This window comes from Amblyomma maculatum, chromosome 3 (assembly GCF_055883805.1).
Source record: "Amblyomma maculatum isolate TAMU_Amacu chromosome 3, ASM5588380v1, whole genome shotgun sequence".
NCBI lineage: Eukaryota > Metazoa > Arthropoda > Arachnida > Ixodida > Ixodidae > Amblyomma > Amblyomma maculatum.
This window is the reverse complement of record NC_139346.1, coordinates 213,288,614-213,309,187: the sequence shown is the minus strand read 5'-3', so window position 1 is coordinate 213,309,187 and position 20,574 is coordinate 213,288,614. Positions and strand designations below refer to the sequence as shown.

The window sequence follows — 20,574 nt, the reverse complement described above, 5'->3', positions numbered from 1 at the left end:
GTGCAACACTGAGATAACATAGCGTTGTAGCAGGTTCGTTTATGAAGCCGAATGATTCACATTCTTCACATGCTATTTGCACAAGTTGACACCCCCAACTCTAAATCTTGTTTGTTTTGTCAAAGTTTATATAGTTGCTCAGAGAATGCTGTATCCTGCATGTAGCTTTTCTTAACCATATTCTATCTGAAACCTACGGTTTAATTGCTGCATAATTTAAATCATGCGGGAGCTCCTAAACTCCTAAGAACTGAGGTGCGATTTCTTTAAAGGAACGCTTTCGTAAAAAACTTATACCATCTAATGATAGAGGTCTGTACTCTGCAGCAGTTGAACGTAATGTGAAAAGTTTAAAACGTTTGAGGGGAAAAAAAGCGTGTTGGCAACATTTATCAAGATGAGAAAAACTCTAACGTAATGTTGTGCGACTGTCAGCAAAATTGAGCAGTGCACGAAATAGCAGTGTTAAGAGGGTGAGTATTGGGAGCTACACACGTAAATGCCATTAAAATGATCATGAGAGCTCTGCCTTTATAGTTGTACGAGAGGCGTCCCGTTAGGATAAAGCAGGCAGGATTCATGCAAGCGGAAACACAAGCTTTCCGGGAATATCAAGCTGGAACCTTGCAGGAATCTTGCACACGGGCCACAGCACAGCCAGCCACAGGTTTCAGTGTGTCTGTCTCTGTGTTCGTGTTTCCAGAAAGCGGTTTGCAGAACGCATCAATCACAGAGCTCGCGCAGGAAGATGTCTTCTTGTTTGTCAGTGTACGTGTGTGTGTGTGTGTACGTGGCAGCTCGTGCGCCTACGAGCATGTTAGCGCAAATTCGCGTGTTACGTCGACATGATGACACGAAACTCCTATGTCTCGAACGTCTTGCCGTCTGGCTAGCATCATTGTCTAACAATGCAACAGAAAGAAGTAAGCCAATCTTCAGTGTCGTACACGTCAAATTCCTTCAATGAAGTCATCGCCCGCGATTAATGAGGGGAGGTAAAAAAAAAAAAAAACATTTTTTTCCCCCAGTTGATTAGGTTCGGTTTAGTTTGGAGGCCCCTTGATCAAGAGACTGATACTTGAATAAAAAGAGCCCACGCCACTGTCAGCAGTTCTCAGATTGAAATGAAATTGAAGAGAATAGAATACATTTAGAATGGAAGAATTAATTTTTGCTTTAAATTTTGTCGTGCACGTACTTGGGACAAACATTAACTCAAAGGCAGGTAACGTCCACTTGATCAAAGGGCGCATTTTAATATTCCAGGGAGCGTGTTGCCTGCTCTGAGAGGATGAGCCTTTCGTGCGGTCTTTGCAGCACATTTTATCAAGGGAGTGCTGACGGATGAACGAGCATTATACATGAAGAGAGAAACTACCAACGTCATCACTACTTAGTCACCGTAGAGCCGCTCTCGCGAGAGGCTTCACTGCGTGCATTCAACACACCACTGCCGCGCGACACGAGCACACAAACACGCACAACGCAGGTAGTGGACACCCGCCCTTCGCTAGCACTAATCTTCGACACGCTAACTGGAGAACTCTCATAAGCCGACATTTTGGACAGAGGGAGTGTGCTGAGCACGTGCTCCTCAAGAAAATTATGAAACACCTCAAAGATATCAGACTCTCATTGCCAGCAAAACCTGGTACAAGCGCTCATCGAACTTTCATGCTCGCTTCTAGTTCCTATAGGTTCGAATTCTTCTTTGCCTAACGATACTGGTGTAATTTTGTTATTTAAAATAAAGTGAAACAAAGAATTGAGGAAGTTTGAGGTGTTCCGCCCGCGTATGCCTTGCTACTCATAATGGGCTAATGCACTCTCACTCAATACATTCGAATAACCTTCCTCTTTTCATCAGGCATGCTACGCCAGGACATCCTTTTAACGCCGCTTACCTTAGCTACGGGAGATGGACAATCGTTAGGTTGGCGTCCGCTATCCTAAGGTGACACGCAGTTATCGGACTTACAGAGAACGAAGCGAAAAGTGGACGTGATAAAGTATCTATACTTCTGGATGTGAGTGCGGCGCGCTACAAAATTTGACAGTTCTGCAGCAGCGCATTTCAGCATGCCAAGTGGGGAAGTGCAGAGTAATGGGCCCGAATTGTGCCTACGCGGTAAATTCAAGCCTCTGATCGGAAAGCGGCAGATGGCTTTGTACTGAACGTGGCCGTAGTAGGCTACTTAGTCAGTAATGCATTTAGTATACGCTGCGTCTGCACATGACGTCACGATGTTTAGGAGCGACATCACCGAGTTTCTACTGGGACGTCATAATCCAATCAGTTATTTACTGTTGCTTCAACGAAAAATTGTTTCAGTTAAAAGCGAGAACCCTTCACGCAGTAGGGAGGAAAGCATGCATGTGCCAACCGAAATAATTGTTCGTTTAAATTTTGGCTTCATAATGGCATAAATTTTGATTCCACGTTATCAATTCCGCACCCAAATCGGGACTTTCCAATGCGCCTCCCTTCTAGATGCTTGTCTACGGTCAGTGCTGCATGTGCTGGTGCTTTCAGAGAGCGAATACAAAGTGCTACACGCAGACAGCTGTTCAGCCATGCCACATCCGACCTTTTGTGAAGTGCTTTGTTGGCCAACAACAGACTCGCGGTTCAGTTATTCTGCTATCTATTGAAAGCCAAGCAATGGTTACAAATGCTTTTTTGTCCTTTCTTTTTTTCAGAAAGCTACTCTCTCCGCCGAGGCACACTCAAAGGCCAAAGTCGTGCACCAGGTGCCGAGCGAACTCTGATACAGAGTTTCACGTGAATGGGGCCGTGGATCGCCATGCACGATTAAAGGGGGCCCGTGCTCACAACAAAAGGGCGTGTAACTAGAACGGAAGCAAACAAGCAAAAGAGTCATGCACCCGCTTGCAGCTACAGAAGAGGACGCTTAGAGTGGAACTAAGAGCGCTTAGTCCGGCGTCAAATCTCACGGCGCGCGCAACCTAATGTTGTGTGCCAGTGAAATTCGACTCAACGCAAACTGGTCTGGCAAGCAAAGAAAAATTATGCCTGCCAGGTTTGTTTGTTATTTTCGGAAACCAGATGTTCTGCTTGTTTGTCCTGCTTTATCGGCCAAGTCCCCTGCGCCTCAATCGCGGCAGTTTGAGTTTGCAACTGCACACCAGTTTGCGTCGAACGCGGACGTTTAACGAGCGACACATGTGTTGTTGCAAAGCCACTACTTCTCAGATCTGTCAGACAAAAGGCAAAACCAACCAGTGACAGTCAGAGGATAAATTCCGTTGAAAGAAATCACCCTCTCAGAAGCTACTATTTAGCCATTTTGTTAGAAACTGCTCGTTTCAAAAATTGATGCTATTTTTGTTTCTATAGCCCGCAAGCGTCAAGCAGAATTTTGTTTCTCTACAATAGGGAACGATTTCAACACACGCCTTTTTATATCCGGCTTGAGAAAAAGCAAGCCTTCAGTCACGGGGAACGATTACTCCGGATCTTCATAGCCGCTAAACTTTCATGCACCATTTATCGCGTTGTCTTATAGTGTCTCGTGGAAAGCCGTCTTCAGAAAGGTGCTATGCGTGAAAAATGGGTATACAATATCTCAGGCCTTGCTAAAGCCGGTTGGTCCCTCTGGTGGCAAGAATATCATTTATCCTCCGACGTCTTTCGTTCTTCTAGTCTTTTAGGCATGTTAGCGCTCTGAATTTTCTCCCCCTTATAGCTGCTTATCCTACAGCAGAGCAAAATAAATCTGAATATATCAAACAAAGAAACTTACCAATGTTAACCAGATATTTGTAATTATTAGTTGATTCTTTTCGTCCTACAAGAGAAGAAGGAGAAACGAAAGCAAGAAGCACCACAGTCAGAACTGTTACCTGATTACATCGAATAAGTAATTAAGGGCGCCCAGAAACAAGGCAAATGGTAGGCGAAGTTACGCTTTGGCAATACTCTTGCATTGGGCGCATTTCTCTAGACAGTTCGGTTTCTCAGCTTGACTGCACTATCATTTAAAATGCAGGCCCATTAGCATGTCAACGTTGTCAGACGAAAGCGGTGCTTCTTCGCGGTTTCTCGCGTGTTAATGGTAAGCTTTTTCTTTTTTTATCAGAGGGGAAGCAGGGATGTCAGAACAAATACACGCCATACATATTGTCTGCATGTCTCACTCTCAGAAAAAAACGAGCAGTTTGTGAATGACGTAGTGGATTAGAAGCGGTTTATGGCATCTACCGAACTCACCATGCACGCACAGGGTATGCCTGCGAACTGACGCTGTAGCTCTAATGCGCGCGCGGATGCATGCGTCAAAGGAGGATATATTTATATATTTACTGCGTCAAAAAAATAAATAAATAAAGGGCGAACCGTAGAAGTCCCCTTTAAAAACTTCGAAATGGAGTCCGCTTCAGCAGCGTTCGAGCACGAGAGGGAAAAAAAATACCAGCCTCTTACCACGCCTGTTTAAGCGATAGCTGTTCGTGGCAGTGAATGTGTCAATCGCCACGTCATCCAGTAACGACAGCTTCGTGTAGAGACGCGAGCGGCGAAAATATTAGTTGGAGCCGTAGTGCACAGAGGCCGCTGCTATCACTTGTTCCTGGTTTCTTTGTTGCGCCCACGAAGACTAAAGCCGGAAAATCCGCCATCGCTGAAATAAAACTGCACATGGCTGTCCTTAGGGTATTTCCCGGTGTCGTTTAGAATATTCAACATTTACAGAGCTTCGGGAAGGGGAAGGTTATCGGGAAGTATGGCCGTCCACATTGGGTGGGCGCCTGAACTAATTTTAGCCCCTGGAGCAGAGGAGGGAGGACTTACGAAAAGTGGGGAGAATAAAGGCGCATCCGCAGGAAGGGTTGAATTTGTAAACGCGGAACGTTTACACTTAATGTTACGCACAAACTTAGCGGACAGGATATTACATTGGGCTCCGTGGCGTTCCGTTTGATTAAGACATCGTCCCTGAAGGTGAGACCAACCCCACTCACAGTATCTAAATTAACCAACACGTATTCCTAGGTTAGTTCGACGGACATGTTTGCTTTTTATGGCTTTTAGAAAGTGCCGCTGTGTTTTAAATGCCCATTGTTTCAGCTTCCTGGGCTGCTTCATAACCCGGCCGATCGCGCGCTTACTATCGATACTGACTACGGTATTTACTAGGCCGGTTAAAATCGTAATTAATAGCTTGGTTGCATATATTTTTAACCTCGGGTTTTGGCATTCTCTGTTCTGGTACAAGCGCAGCAAAACAATTTAAGGGACGGATCAAGTCAATTGAAGGCGGTGTTGTAGCCGAATTGGAACAGAATCGTATACGCAGCGCTGTCGTGTCGGACGGGTCCGCGCTAGCATTTCATCGGGCGAATACTGAATTGACACAAACGGCATCCGCCTCAATTCAGAATCCGACTTCGGTACGTATGTGCATGTGTGTATTTGTGAATGTCTTTGTGTAGCGCGCGTTCGATCCTGGCTTGAGCTGTGTGACGGCGTCTGCAAACAGGGAGACAGATGTGAGGAGCGCAAGGCAAAACGGACGTCACAAGACTCGAGTTCCACACCGCGCACACCAGCACGCACACGTACGGAGCGGTTGTGGTTTTTTTTTTTTTCTTTCTCGACTACTTACCAGGTTTAACCAAACGTTTGTCGTTATAATCTGATTCTTTTCGTCCTATGAGGCAGCAAGAACAGAGAGAAACAAGAGCAGAGCGCGCGCTGTCACCGCCATATTCGCGCTCCCACTTAGCATGTACTCGCACACAAAGCAATACGTGGACACACCGTTATGTACGATAGTCTCGTACGTTGCGTACGACATAATCATCTCTCGCAGGCCCTTACACAAAAGGCGCATGCGAAAATAAATCTTTATTTGCGTTGCTCGGCGCGCGTTTGTACGTGAAGTACAGGCAGTGGAAACAAACCAAATACAATGATGCACGCAATACGGAAAAATCACGTGTGATGTGTGTTTATGGCTCCTGCGCCATCAAGAAATGGTGCTCTCTTTTGCGCTGTGCCTATCATGAGCGGTGACAAAGTCCGCCGTTAGTAGATATTGGGTATAAACTGCGGCCGTATAGGGCGAGGAAGATCATAAATGGCAACATCCATTACCTCGCGTTGAGAAGAAGACGGTAGGGAAATGATGCACGTTTACGATATAAGCATGAAGGAAGCCAAGGTTTCCTGAAGCCACGTAAAGAGTATAGAAATCCTTTCTCTCGTGTTGATGATCGAGGAATCAGTAGCTTGTCAATTTCTGATGGCATGTAATTTATTACAAAGTAGAAGGAAAAGCAACCACTTAAAATTGGCTTCCTTCATGGGTATCACCAGTTTCTGGTCATTTAGGGTATCAATCGTAGCAGCGTCATTAGCGAAAAGAAACTATGTTAGTGAGGCAAACTGGAGTGCTAAAAGGAAGTTAGACTTATCTTCACTATTTACGCGTGCCTGTCGGTACCTATAGTTCACCATTCGGCAATTAACACAAAAACTTGCAATGCAGAAAAGCCCCAGCTTTCGTGCTCCGACAAAATAAGCACAATAATTCTTTCCATTTCTAAACATCTAGACTGGGGCTCCCCCAAGAAGCATCACCCCCAGACTCAGGTTAAGAAACTTAATGGCCTTTTGGGAAGTGCATATCTCTAATTTATGTTAATATTCTTGCTACATGATACCTTTCGATCGTCACTGAGTCAGCATACTCGTTGATCTCAATGCAGATTGTTTAGTTCGATCACAATTCCCCCAGACCCCACGTCCGGCGGCGGACGCTAAGGCTGCTTTCGCTGCGTGTGCTCGCATAACTGGCAAGCAAAGTTGGTTCAGGAATGGAGAATCAATGAGTCGCAACCTACATAGCGGTGCAAATTCTGGAGTGGGAAAGAATATTTGTTCTTTCTGACTCCTCGTATACGAGCGGCTCAGTGCGTAAACTGAATGCCGTGCTGTACAATGAAATCCGATATTTCATTTCGCATACTTGTTTGTTTAAGTTTGGTTAGGTTGTAGGGTTGGAGATTCGAAAGCGACTCAGGCTGTGAGAGATACCGTAGTGGAAGGTTTCGGTCATTTCAATCACCTGTAATTCTTTAACCTGCGCTTACATCGCACAGCACTCGGGCGCCTTGCTGTTCAGCTTCATCGAAAAGCGCTCGCGGCCGAGATGTGATTCGGGCCCTTGGGTTCAGCGTTCCAGCGCCCTAACTACGCAGCCATCGTGTCGGGTTGCACACTCAATCTCCGGTTGCACAGTGATACCAGACATTAACGTGTTACGGATATTTGCGAAAGAATTGGCGTCTCCCAAGGCACATAAGGGCGGATTGTCAATAAGCATTGAACGCGTCCGCGTAGCAAAGACTGGGTGGGTATGTGGACATAGTTCAATTATGATAGAAGGTGCCCGCGTAACAGTGGTATTAGTCGTTCTAGGGTCATGTCACAGGAAGAGACTCATATGTAATTTAAGTTGAGGCACTCTCTGCGCACTCCTCAGGAAGTCTCACTTCTAATTTTGGTTGAGGCATTCTAGAATAACCTCTCGGGAGGCGTTTTTTCGATAACCTAGGTTGAGGTACTCTCGATTCCCCTGTGGGGAAGGGTCCCAATTCTAAATTAGTTTTAGGCGCTCTCGGATACTCTCCTGGTAAGCGCCTCATCTTTACCTTCTCCTGAGGGAGCAATCTCGGATCTATCTCGGTAAGCATCTCATTTGAATCTCATGTCATCTCTCGGTAAAGTCTCAACTGTACTCTAGGTTGAGACACTTTTGGCTCATTTCTCGCGAAGTCACATTTGTAATTTCAGTTTAGTCACTCTCGGAGGCTCTCCCGACAAGTTTCTCCTGTGCGCCTTAGGTTGAGGCGCTCTTTGTTTACCTCACGGGCAGCCTCTTCTAATTCATCTCTTATCTTATCTCTAAGCAGTGAGCATAGTCTTATGCTTACCAAGTTCGTTCTGGATCAGTGTCTCGGTAAATCAAGCCTACTAGATACTTGAGAACCCAACCACAAGAAAAATAAAAGAAAGGTAACACGCTAAGCAATAAGAAACTTCATTTTTAGGGCAAAAGACATCATACGCCACAGGTGTCGTATGACTATAATAACTTTCATCAGTAAGCTTCTCGTTTTGATATTCTCCTTTGTGCTGTCGGCGACAAAACATATGGCGTTAGTGCGTATGGTACTGTCCCCTTCCACTATCTTTGACTGGTTGCACAACAAGCAGCCCACCAGTTTTTCCCAAACCATGATTGTAATCCTACTCCTCCTCCGATGTTATTAATGGCTGAACCCCCTGATGACATTACTACAGATTACACTATGGCAGAATTGCTGCCTCCATAGACCACCTCAAGACAAACACTGCATACGGACATGATGGCATACCTAATTCCTTGTTTCGCAATTTAGAAGGATCGGCTTTTGCAGTCTCTGCTTGATACATTAAATGAAGTGTGGCATTCTGGAGTAATTCCGGAAGAATGGAAATATTATATTGTTGTGCCAATACCAAAATCAGATCAATCGCCAGTTTTTCTAACGGCCCTCCGCCCTATTTCCCTTACACCTACTATCTGTAAGCTTTACGAACACATTCTGGGAGCTCTCTTGTCATGGTGGTTGGAATCAAATGCTTGTTATCCAGAATCTCAATTTGGATTCCGTTCTCAAATTGGAACAGAAGACGGCCTAGCAATTTTCGCTGCTGATGTACTTAACCATTCTCCTCAGAGTCATTTGGTTCGTACTGTGATCGCTACAGACATCGCAAAGGTATATGACGACGTCCCTCACTCTGCAATTCTTGGCACCCTTCAGGATTTCGGTCTCCCGAATCGCTTTCTTCTCTCAATTCACTCCTTTTTAACAAGCAGAACCTTTAGCATTCATGTCCTTGGAAAGCATTTTGGTCACTTTACCTCAAACCAAGGGATGCCCCAGGGCTCCGTCCTAGCCCCCATGTTATTTAAGGTGGCTTTTATTCCTCTTGTCCGAGCCCTAGAAAACATGCCTTCTGTACGCGTTCTTGCGTATACCGACGACGTGACCTTGTGGTCCTGTCATCCAGATGCGCCCGTATAACAGTCGGTGCTCAAGCACGCGCTGGATGTTTTGACATCTCAACTCTCCGCTTTGGGTCTGTCCATATCGTGTAATAAAGCATTTTTTTTTTGCATCGGAATCAAATCTGGCTTGCGGAAAGCAGCGCCTTTCACTTTTACGGCGGATAATTCTCAGTTCGTCAAGTAGAAAGTGTTCATGTGCTAGGTCTCCTTCTTCATGCATCTGGGACTGGAACATCTTGGCTAAACGCTACCCGCAAATCGGCTCACGCCACACTTGGTCTGATTCGTCGCATAGCTATGCGCTCAGGTGGAGCGCGTTCTGATACTGCTCGTCGGCTCGTGCGTTCCATCCTTCAGCAGCAGATAGTGTACCAGGCACAATTTCAGCGCCTCACCCGTCGTCAATGGGACTCCCTTGAAGGCAAGAGTATGTTCAACTTAATACATTAACTGAACTCATCGATCAGCGTGAGACAAGCAGAGCACGGAAAATGTCACTTCAGCTCCATCACTTACACACACTTCCTCCTTGGTCGTACTGTCAACTCACAGACAATCGCTCCACTGCTTCACCGTCGATATCAGCCGCGCATTTGCCTCCAGTGTGCATAATATACACCGATGCATCACTCACAGCTCTGCAGGGAGTTACCGCTGTGTACAGTTCCTCTCATCCTCATCTTTCTCGCGCAACGTATGGCGTGGATACATGCACCCCCCTTGCATTGGAGCTTCAGGCGATACACAACGCAATTAGTTCCCTCCAACTCGAACCCACATTTGATACTGTTCATATTTACACTGACTCCCTAGCCGCCCTTAAGCAGCTTAAGGCTGTTCGACGCACGTTCAAAATTACACAATCCCTTCACCAGCTCTGTAAAAATATCCCTTTCCTGTGAGTATACACTGGATTCGCGGCCATGCTCACGATCTACATAATATACATGTGGATAAAATGACCCACCTTGACACATCAGACATCCCGCCACCTTGCCCTCTTCGCCCAGATCCGCTCATGTCCAATGTTTCCGAGAAAGAATCTTTGCGCCAGCGAACACGTGCTCTAATTTCTCCATGTTCGTACCCTCTCCCCCTAATCTCACTCGGGCGGAGAAGGTATATGTGCGCCGGATTCGGGCAGTAGCGGCTCTGACCCCCTTCAGTGCGTCATCGGTGGCGTTACCAACGCTTACAAGTGACCGAAAAGTGTCCTCACTGTTGTGCTTCACCGGAACTGTGCGATGCGAAGCATCTATTGTGGACCTGCCCAACTACGGCATCCGTGAGACAATGTTACCTACGGAATGTAGGCCTTCGGCGGGACCGTGAATGTAATTACAAGAAGTGGACGCTGAACAATCAGTTTATCGGCAACCTGGGTGATTATTTAAGGGAGACCTGTTTACAATCTTTGTTCTAGTTTCCTCCTACTCTCCGCTCCCTTTTCACTATGCCTGATGGCAAACTCCCGGAATAAAAAAAAATCTTAACGGCAAAGAGGACAGACGACACTATCACAGACTTCACGATTACTTAACAATATCATGGACTGGTTTGGTGGTGAATTTACCTTCTAGAAGAGTAACTCAGCGGTACGCTACAGTAAAAAAAAAAAAAAAAAAAAAAAAAAAAAAAAAAAAAAAAAAAGAGAGAGAGAGAAAAAAAAAGGGGGGGGGGGGGAACATAAACGCTCGAAAACGCCGAGCATGCAGCAAGCAGGTTTTACCAGCCAAACCGCAGCGGTATCCAGATGCATTTGAAGCCCCAACTTGCGCTACATCTCGCGTTTAGCATGGTGTCTTTTTTAACTCCTGACATATGACACGCGAAACTAGAGTGACGCAGATGAGGTGAGGTTGACCCTGACTAACATGGTCAGCGTAAGGGCGCAGAAAAACAAAACAAAACAAAACAAAAACAGCAGCTGTGCTCAGGAAACATTCTGTCCCCTCGCGAAACTGACTGGGGTACCCAAAAAATTCTCAGACAGACGTAAACTATGCAGGGGCAGGGCAGATATGCACGTGGTATGGGCTTGTCCAGAAATCCAAGACATAGGTAAATTTGCAAAGACAAGAATTTTGAGAAACCCTCCTGTCAAGCTCAAACCGTGAGATTCAGCTGGGTTTATTCCGACTGACTGAACGCGCCGAGCCGGTTCAAAGATCATAGGCTGCCGTCTAGGCTGACACCTATTTTCTGTTGGAAAATAAACATTCACCACCACCAGTTGCGAAGCTGGGACATGGTATGCGACACGTGAGCTATGAAGGGCGGCGTGATAGAGGGCCACGGATCGATTTCGACCACTGTTGGGCCTCTTCAACAGGCACTGACATCACATGGTAAACGCGAACATTGCGTTTTGACTCGGTCGGAACGCGGCCTCCACGACAGATGATCGGGCCACATGCTTTCTTTCACTGTATTCTCTTTCATTTTCCTATCCTATCATACATCTCCCCCTGTGAAGGGTAGCCATTAACCCCCCTGCTTTTTTTTTTTTTTTCACCCTTTTAGCTCTTTATATTACTCGAAGAACAAAGAACACACGAGAAGAACAAACTATTTAATAACTCTTTTTCACGCATTAAGTGTCGTGTGGGAGAAGAGAAAGTTTTTTCTGCAGTCAGCATTGGCTACTTTGAATCCTATTTAGTTGCATATTTGCACTTATGAAGAACATCGCAAACAGTACAACGACAGCTTTGGGAAAGCTCCCAGGCAACGCCAATTGCACAAGCCTATATATAGTCGCCGAGCCAAGATGAATTTCGCACTCCTGTTTGAGAACGATAGGCACGCTGGATAAGTGAAAATTGGGAAATATAGTGTCAGGAAATACCATATAAATAAAGAAATACTTGACGAAACACAAAATATAATTGATAAGTCAACGTTTCTTGATCACATTAGAAGTGCAGCGCCAGCAGCAAAACCAACCTGTACCTCAAGGATCGGCAATTATTTTAGTAGCACGTCAATTGAACCTTAATCGGCTGTGCGTTCGCGCTCGCTATACTTGCGATATTTGTGTCTCCCTGGTAGGCCCCCACCATGCGGTATAGGTCAGCATACTGCCTGCAGAATTTACACCTAGTCGTGAATGTCGGGCTAACGAAATTATAAATCAGCCAACTAGGGAGGGTTAGGAGCAAGCACTGTCCAGCTCGGACCTGGAAGCCCGGTGGGTCCTTGTCTAGAGAGCTTGGGAAATGGCGACGGCCAGTGGTGTCCCGGTATAGGGACTTCCGTAGAGCGCCACAACCATCACCCCTTCTCTTTCCCAATTCATGTCAGTGCATATAAGTGTTTTCTCCGCCTCCCTATATACATCCGATGCTTTCTAAAACCGCTCCATGTGGCTGGCTAAATTCCGATACCTAGGGTAAGAAAAATGTTCGACCAACCTTTCACTTAGTTTCTATTTGTTTCTCATGGCTTCAGTCTCCTGGCTCTGAACTGTATACGAACAAAACTAAATGAACGAGCGGACTCACCGTGCATAGCTCGTTGCAAGCACAATGTATAAACCAACTATAGGACTCGTTCTCGAGCAGGGCTTCATTCCTCTCTATATTCTTTCGCGCGCATTAATGAGGGTTGCACACGTTTTAACGCGCCGCGCTGAATTGCCACTTCTCCGTTCGGTCGATTTGTTACTACCAGCATTTTGCGTCACCACTTCAGAATTCTTCTCCAACGCTACCGTGAATACAATTTTTTTCTTTCTCATTCGCTGCCCCCTCCCCCCCCCCCCCCCCCCCCCCCCCCCTCCCCTCAACTTTAACTCCTCCACCCTTGCTCGCGCACACACACAGTTTCGTGCTACAGCGCAGAGCAGCACAGCTGACGACGCGCGCAATACTTAGCTTTCAAAATTGCGTTTCGACATCGCCAGAGGCCAGGCTGGCCTAGCATGTTAGGCCTAGGCGCAAACCTTTATTTTATATAGCGCAATATTTTTTTGCCAAACCAGAGGCACTCTTTGATTGAAAGCCGACGAGTAATTAACGGACATCGAGTGCCAGCATCAGGTAACCACTCCAGTGCGCCGACGAAATTTATTCGTTTTTGACTCTTGGTCGAAGATTCATTATCCAGCTCATTTAGTAGTAACTGCTCAGGCAAGTTTCTCTTTTGATAAAGAAGCGGATGATTTATATATAGATGTTTAAATTTGGCCCTTATTTTTCTCTTTTTTTTTTTCCGGAAAGAGTGATTGCTATACTTGTTTTTAATTTGTGTGCGGGCACGCCAAGAATAACGATGTCTAAAAGCATTAAAACTCTCGCTTAGAAAGTTGCTGCAGCGATACGGTGATGAATGAAACAGAGGTAATTATTTTCCAAACCTCACTGCATCCTAGGGGAGAAGTGCAAAGAAAATAATAATATCCTTAAATACCAGCATAAAGAGTATGCATGGCGCGGAGGATTAACCGAGAGCGCCTTCCTATAAAAACGACCAAGCGTTCAGAGCTGTGTTTCGACTAATCAATCTCATCTCTCAGAAAAATGTGTCTGCGCGTCACCGCTGGTGCATTTCTTTTCCATTAAACATTTGCTTTTGTTGCGCATAGATGGTGGGTGCGATAGTTTTGCGAGTTCGATAATAATTTTTTTTTTGCGTGCACTGCACTTTGTCGGCGTTGAAGAGATTTGGTAACACTTTAGTTGCATCATTAGAAAGGAGGCAATTTCGCTGTGACGCGGATGCCTTGCTGTTGTTTTTTTTTCTTTACTGAAGCTTCGTTTATGAGAAATTCTGGCCTCTAAAACCGCTTCATGTGCTTCCTATCTGTTATTTTTGTTTGAATGTTTTCGATTTAACCTGGACATTGTTTCCACAAGGGATATTGAACAATTATATTAATCTCCACTAATGTAATAAAGGGGTACAGTCCGCATGGTAAAATTATTCAGCGCCACACTAAATTGCTGCACAGAACTTTGCTAGTTAGTTGAATCTTGAGGATTTGTCATCACAGCCCGCAGATATGCCTTTCACGGTTTATTTTATTTTTATTATTTATTTTTTCTTACAATTTTGTTTCTTCTATTTAGCTGCATACCCCCTCCTCCCTCCCCTCTCCAGGAAGAAACTTCGTTACGATGCCACAGAAGCCAACTTTTCCTAATGCTGCTCGTCATTACAAACGTAGCGTAGCTCTTTTTTGCCAAGTGTTCCAGCAATTATTGACTGCAGGCTTACGCACCCTTTTTCCACGTGCCCTGCTTTCGCTCCATGATTGATCAAGTTGCAATGTGACGAAATTACTAGTTTGGTCCTTGTGTACCTATATTTATTTTTGTTTAAAAAAAAGCATTATAGATATTTCAGCTGCGCCTGAGATATATGATGAGGTAATACGCAAGAGAGTTTCCTGAACTAAATTTAGGTAATATGTTTTAATAAATTTCCTAAATTTTGTATTTATACAAAATTAGGGAGATGCCTAAGCTTCACTCTAAGAGTAGACGCGATAGTGTGCGCGCGGATTTTCTCATTTGTTGCTATACTCTAACGCTACATTTATCACAACGGCTTGTTAATTTGACTTTTACTAAACGATGTTGACGTTGCATCCCGGCATCTTTGGCTTAAAGAACCGTTTACAATTGTCAGCAGCTTTCTGACGTTTCAACTCGGCTTTCTCCGCATATTCATGGTTATTCAATACCGTTTCTAATGTTCGTACCTTGGCATTCCGCCTTCGCTTCAATCGTCTAGGTGCCGAGCGTTCTCCGCTTTCTCGGCATCAGTCTAACCAGTCCTCTCAGGCAGTCGGGCAGCCCCATCACGACAAGACGCATTCTCAAATGAAACCCCCAAACTATAACAGGCATCGGGTATAATACCAGAAAATACTGTCATATTAGTCACAGCCACCGTTCATCGCGCGTGTTCAAATTTGGTGACACACGCATGAGATTGTCTACGCCACGCTCGTTTTGTTCACTTCACCAATCGCTACTCACTAATCGATCGGCCAACCAATCAAACTCCGGCCAACCAATCGACCAATCAACACAACGATATCTTATACCTTTTTACAAGGCATCTACCATTTCTCGACATTTCGTCCAACTCTACCTTGACGCGCAGTTTGACGGTGATGCAGGAGCCCTCGGCGAATCCGCGTCGGACCGGTGGCTGTTGTTCACATGACGTCGCCACGTAAATGTTTGCACCGGATGACATTTCACTCCTCCTTAAGAGCACCCTCTCAAATCGAGGTACGGCGATAGCTTTTCGGCGCAACGTGAAAAGTACGCTACGCGTAACATGAAGCGCGAGCTTTGGAGAACTTTTATTGAGAAAGTACCTCGGCGTAGCACAGTTAGCTTCCACGATTTCCGGATTCCGTTCATCAAATCGGCTGCGTTTTTGGCAAAAACCAAGCCAAAATTTGCTGTACAAAGTTATATCTTGACTTGCTATGAGTCGCCATAACTATACCCTGACCATGACCAAGTTGAAGGTAAACGCTAATTAGGTATAATTAAGATCAATTAAATATGCTTGAAAAGAATGTTGAGAAATGAGGTCCTAAAGTGTTTGAACACGTAGTGATGCAATTACGTCTGCTGAACTCAATCGAGGGAGTTGTTCTTAGTTAAGCTTCATAAGTCTAGCTAAGCCTAAAGCTCTGTAAGGTCACGTTATGTAGTACATTGCTCCCAGAACATAATTTGACCGTAATTGCACCTTCATAAACCTAATTAAGGTTGATTAGGCTTAACTAAGCCTAAACGGTCCACGTTAGTCTTTGTACTGCGAAATAAATTTCAGTTTTCGAATGTGAAGCTTGCATTCAGCGATTGCTAAGCCATTGACGTTTTCTACTCTACGCATGTGATTGAAAATTATAACAAATTTGGTCATTTTATGCTTATAACGGCAATTGGAACTGTTTAATAGATTGAAACAGAACCGAAAAGTCTACATTCATTTCCACTATTTCCCCAGAAGAGCCGACTCATATCCCACTATGCGCAGAGGGCGGCCATATTGCCGGTACTTTGTTTTACAAAGCTATGCACGAAGTTTTAAATTTGATGTTATGAATGAATCAAAGTTTGGAAGACACAAGGGGAAATGAATGGGCAGTAACGAATTGAGCTCGTGGCCTTTCGTGTTTGCTAGGGCACTGTGACGCACGCTAGTAATTGACACCATGCAGGCACCGCCCGCAACTCGCTCGATATTTGGCGAGGAAGGAGACGTGCCAGACTAAGACTAACGAAATGGATTGCAGAAAAAAAAGAAAGAAACAGAAAAAGGGAACGTGACTGGAGCCGTCATGGCAGCATGTGGAATATTTACTTCAAGAAAATGGAATAAAGCAGCGATATATATATATATATATATATATATATATATATATATATATATATATATATATATATATATATATATATATATATATATATATATATATCTTGTTTCTTCACCGTGTGTCACCTACTTCAAGTTTATGACCTACCGGACCCATTCGAGATTCAACCCCCTCCTTATATATATATATATATATATATATATATATATATATATATATATATATATATATATATATATATATATATATATATATATATATATATATATATATAACAAATGACTGGTGGGTCTGGTCCACAGTTTGAAACATGTCGCCTGATTAATGAGCGGGTATATTCTGCTTTTTTTTTGTGCTTTTATGGCAACGTTCTTCTTAATGAATGGAAAGTATATAGAGACCGGTGTTCCCTCCAGGCACTCAGAAAAAACTACTACACAGGGCGGAACAGAAACTGTCAGAAACACTTCGCTTCTCCAGGGGTACAAAACGATAAAAAGAATGTCAACATCAGAGATGTTTGAAAACTTTCTCTGCTAGTAACAGGCAAGCTCGATGTTATCAGATTACAATGTAACTAAATATTTCCGAATTGACGCTTGATAAGGCAATCTGCCAAAATAATTCAATGTGGTAACCTCGAAATTTGTTATGGTAGTGAGTTTGTATTATCTTGTCTGATAGCTTGCGATTCTATCACACAAGATGTTGGAATAAAAAGGCAGCGTGGAAATTTGCGCTGAGGCGAAAAAGTCGGCCACTTATCAGTTAAACATGCTTCCATAAGTTTATGGCAATAAGACATCAACGACAGTTGTACGGAATGTTTCAGGAGGAAGAGGCACTTAGTGTGGAATACAGTTTCCTGAACACAAAGACGAGATATCTGGGAGGGCCTTCTTTCAGCAACACCCTGGAAAATGTGTGGCGATCAATGTGCCATGCACTTTCGACTAAACATGCCGCATTTATATGCAGTCAACTCATATGACGTCGCTACTACTCCGGCGCTGTTCTTCAGCTCTTTCGGTACTGCTTCGTGCCACAAACAGTGAAACTGCAAGATGTCGGATTACGTCGTTTACGTAGATGTATTTTAGAGCGCAGCTCTTATGTACCCGTTCAGCGGTTGAGCCGCGTCTCCGTCGATGCCGTTTCCGGTGTAACTGAGTCACGAGAGCCGAGTCATGAGCCAAAGAAAATTTATCAGAAGAGGCCGTGGCTCTTTCTCTCGTTATGAGAAATTTTATTTGGCTCGTCAGTAAAATGAAGAGTGCTTCGTAACTGCTTAAACATACATACAAGCATCTCCCAAATTATTTGCCCCAATATATCGAAAAAACGCTTAAATAGCTGCGCTACAACATCGCATTAGGGCGTATCCTAGCCGTCCTTGCAATTTATTCAGCGATGTAGAACCATGATAAAAAGGGCCTTTGTGATTGTACCTTTGTTCTAGTAATTCATGCCAGATGTTTCTGCAGCGTTCCCCAGCCAACGCAACAAGCAAAGACGCTTCCTTTCTTGCCCTTGTCGTTTCGTACAGTGTGATGACCTTTTCAGCGACAGCGTTTTCTCGGTTTAGGCGAGTGGGCGTAGACAAAGGGGAAGGAACGAAACTGCGTTACACACAATCTAACGTAATTTGCGGCCTAAACCCGTTTGTGTTGTTCCAATACAAACGCTGATGCAGCGGGGATACTAGTTGCACCCGTTTGCAGTGCAGCTGTCTGCATAAAGATTCGAACCAACCATGCTTCTTCAGTACTGTTGTTAACAAACACGAAGCCCCCGCTGAGCGCGACTCGCGGAAACTGAATCAACAAAATCAAGCAACAGGGCCGCAAAGGTCTCGTTGCCGCGTGAACGTGAAGGGGAAAATGTGAAAGAAAAAGAAAGAAGAATCTGCTGTGCACTGACAAAATTTGCTTCGCTCGGCGGCTCTCTTCGCTGTAACAGGAAAAGAGCGAAAGAGGCGCCCGCGAACGGCTTGATCAAACTTGCTCGACGATGCCAGATGCCGGTGGCAGAGTACGCGCGGTTTTTTGGCGCCCCTTGTGGTCGGAAGGAAGAAGAAGACAATCGAATTACGGCATTCGCTTCTCGAAATCGGAAAGCCGGCTCTCGCAACGCTCATTTACCGCGGCGTCTGTGAAACTGGAGTTGGCGAGCACCAAGCGTGAGGCCAGGACAGTGGACATCACACGCGCGCGGGACGCTGGTGTTGCGCTGGACACGGCCGACAACGTCCTGAGGGAAATCACCGCCTTAAACGGTGATCGCGAGGCCACAGAGGCCAAGGGGAACGCGGTCATGTGGAGCGGCGCTTCCTAAAGTCGAAGGCGCGGCACTGTAGCACGCTCTCAAGAATGCGCTATCAGCGACAAATGAATTGCGAGCATCATAACTGCATAACAACAAAAGATCATGAATTATAGCAAGAGAGAAAACACGGAAAGGGTGCAACCAATCCCTCAGTTTCGCCGCATCTAGCATGTTGCATGCGACTTTTTCAACCTTTCTTCAAACCGTCCGAGCTGTTTTCACGAGGTCGGTGATCCCGACTACGTTTGAAGTCTCTGATAGACACAATGGTCAAATTGATGTGTGAAGAATGGTCGGCTATCAAATATAAGAAGTAAAGATGCCGCTGAGAAGTTTTATTGTGCGCCTTCAAAGTACCGGCTGGTACTGCAACCTATTTCTTCTCGCATGCGTTGGTTTGCTTTACTAAAAAAGAAAACAAACAAAAAAACACTGTATATACCTGAGCCTTAATATAGGAAAATTTTTGGATGAGAAAGAACTACCTCTTAATTTGGACTGGCACCGAAAAACCCCTCCTGGATTTCGTCAGAACGTCATCACCTTGTACCCTAACAGCACACACACACACACACACACACACACACACACACACACACACACACACACACACACACACACACACACACACACACACACACACACACACACACACACACACACACACACACACACACACACACACACACACACACACACACACACACACACACACACACACACACACACACACACACACACACACACACACACACACACACACACACACACACACACACACACACACACACACACACACACACACACACACACACACACACACACACACACACACACACACACACACACACACACACACACACACACACACACACACACACACACACACACACACACACTCACCCACGCACGCACGCACGCACGCACGCACACGCACACACACACACACACACACACACACACACACACACACACACACACACACACACACACACACACACACACACACACACACACACACACACACACACACACACACACACGCACGCACGCACGCACGCACACGCACGCACACACACACACGTATTTGAATTCAAAGAGGGCTCTTCGTGAATTCTAAGCAAAAAGGAACTGCGCTAATGCTCAGTTTCACTCAATTTAACTTACGATTTATTCCGTTATAAGGCAACAACTGTGCGAGAACGATGAAGGCGAAAACTCTTCCTGGGGTGTCTGAAGCCTGCAGGCTGAAACTGTTTGCAGATTGTTCTTGTGCGTATGTGTCTTACACAGCGTGACTAAAATAAAACGAAAGGTTAGGACATAACAAAAACATGGATGCACAGAAAATCTCGAATGTAATGGTATTCACTCAAGGAAATGACCAAGCAAAACTGAACATGACTAAGCGTGATTCCGCAATAAAATACCACTGAGATTCGGTCAGCAAAATTAAATACTGTGGAAGAAGGCCAGGTCGAGACGGCAAGGCAAGGGATGCCGTGTCTGGCGTTTATTCCGATGGACAAAACCCAAGCGCGCGCCGGAGCCGGCGCCGCGGGACGATGATGATGGTATGTACAAGAGGAAGAAGAAGATCCTGGTATGTACAAATGAAAGAAGATCCGTGGAGGGCTCACAATACAACTAAATATCACTCGGCGCAGTAAGGTTGACGAAGTTGCGTTTTATGTGTTCCCCATTCCTGTATATGCGCAGTTGAAAAGGCGTACACTCTCACCAGCTCGGCATCAATCCGAATGATGGCCTCTGATCTTTTTTTTTTTTCTGATCGCTTTTAAACTCTCTTGCTCGTCGTTGATT

At 45.0% G+C, this 20,574-nt stretch overlaps 1 protein-coding gene across 5 annotated transcripts in view; it reads right to left on the bottom strand.

Moving 5' to 3' along the window:
• Nucleotides 1-20,574, bottom strand: part of nAChRalpha6 (nicotinic acetylcholine receptor alpha6) — a 314,202-nt gene that overhangs the window by 66,181 nt on the left and 227,447 nt on the right. For 3 of the 5 annotated variants that reach the window (XR_014706210.1, XM_084599550.1, XM_084599551.1), the window contains exon 3: nucleotides 3,765-3,809. Coding sequence is in view for 4 of the 5 variants with exons in the window: in XM_084599550.1 (XP_084455676.1) it covers nucleotides 3,765-3,809 (45 nt within the window). In the remaining variant the exon portion in view is untranslated. Of the gene's footprint in view, nucleotides 1-3,764; nucleotides 3,810-5,624; nucleotides 5,670-20,574 lie in introns of all 5 variants that reach the window. The other 2 variants (XM_084599553.1, XM_084599552.1) reach the window with 2 other exon arrangements.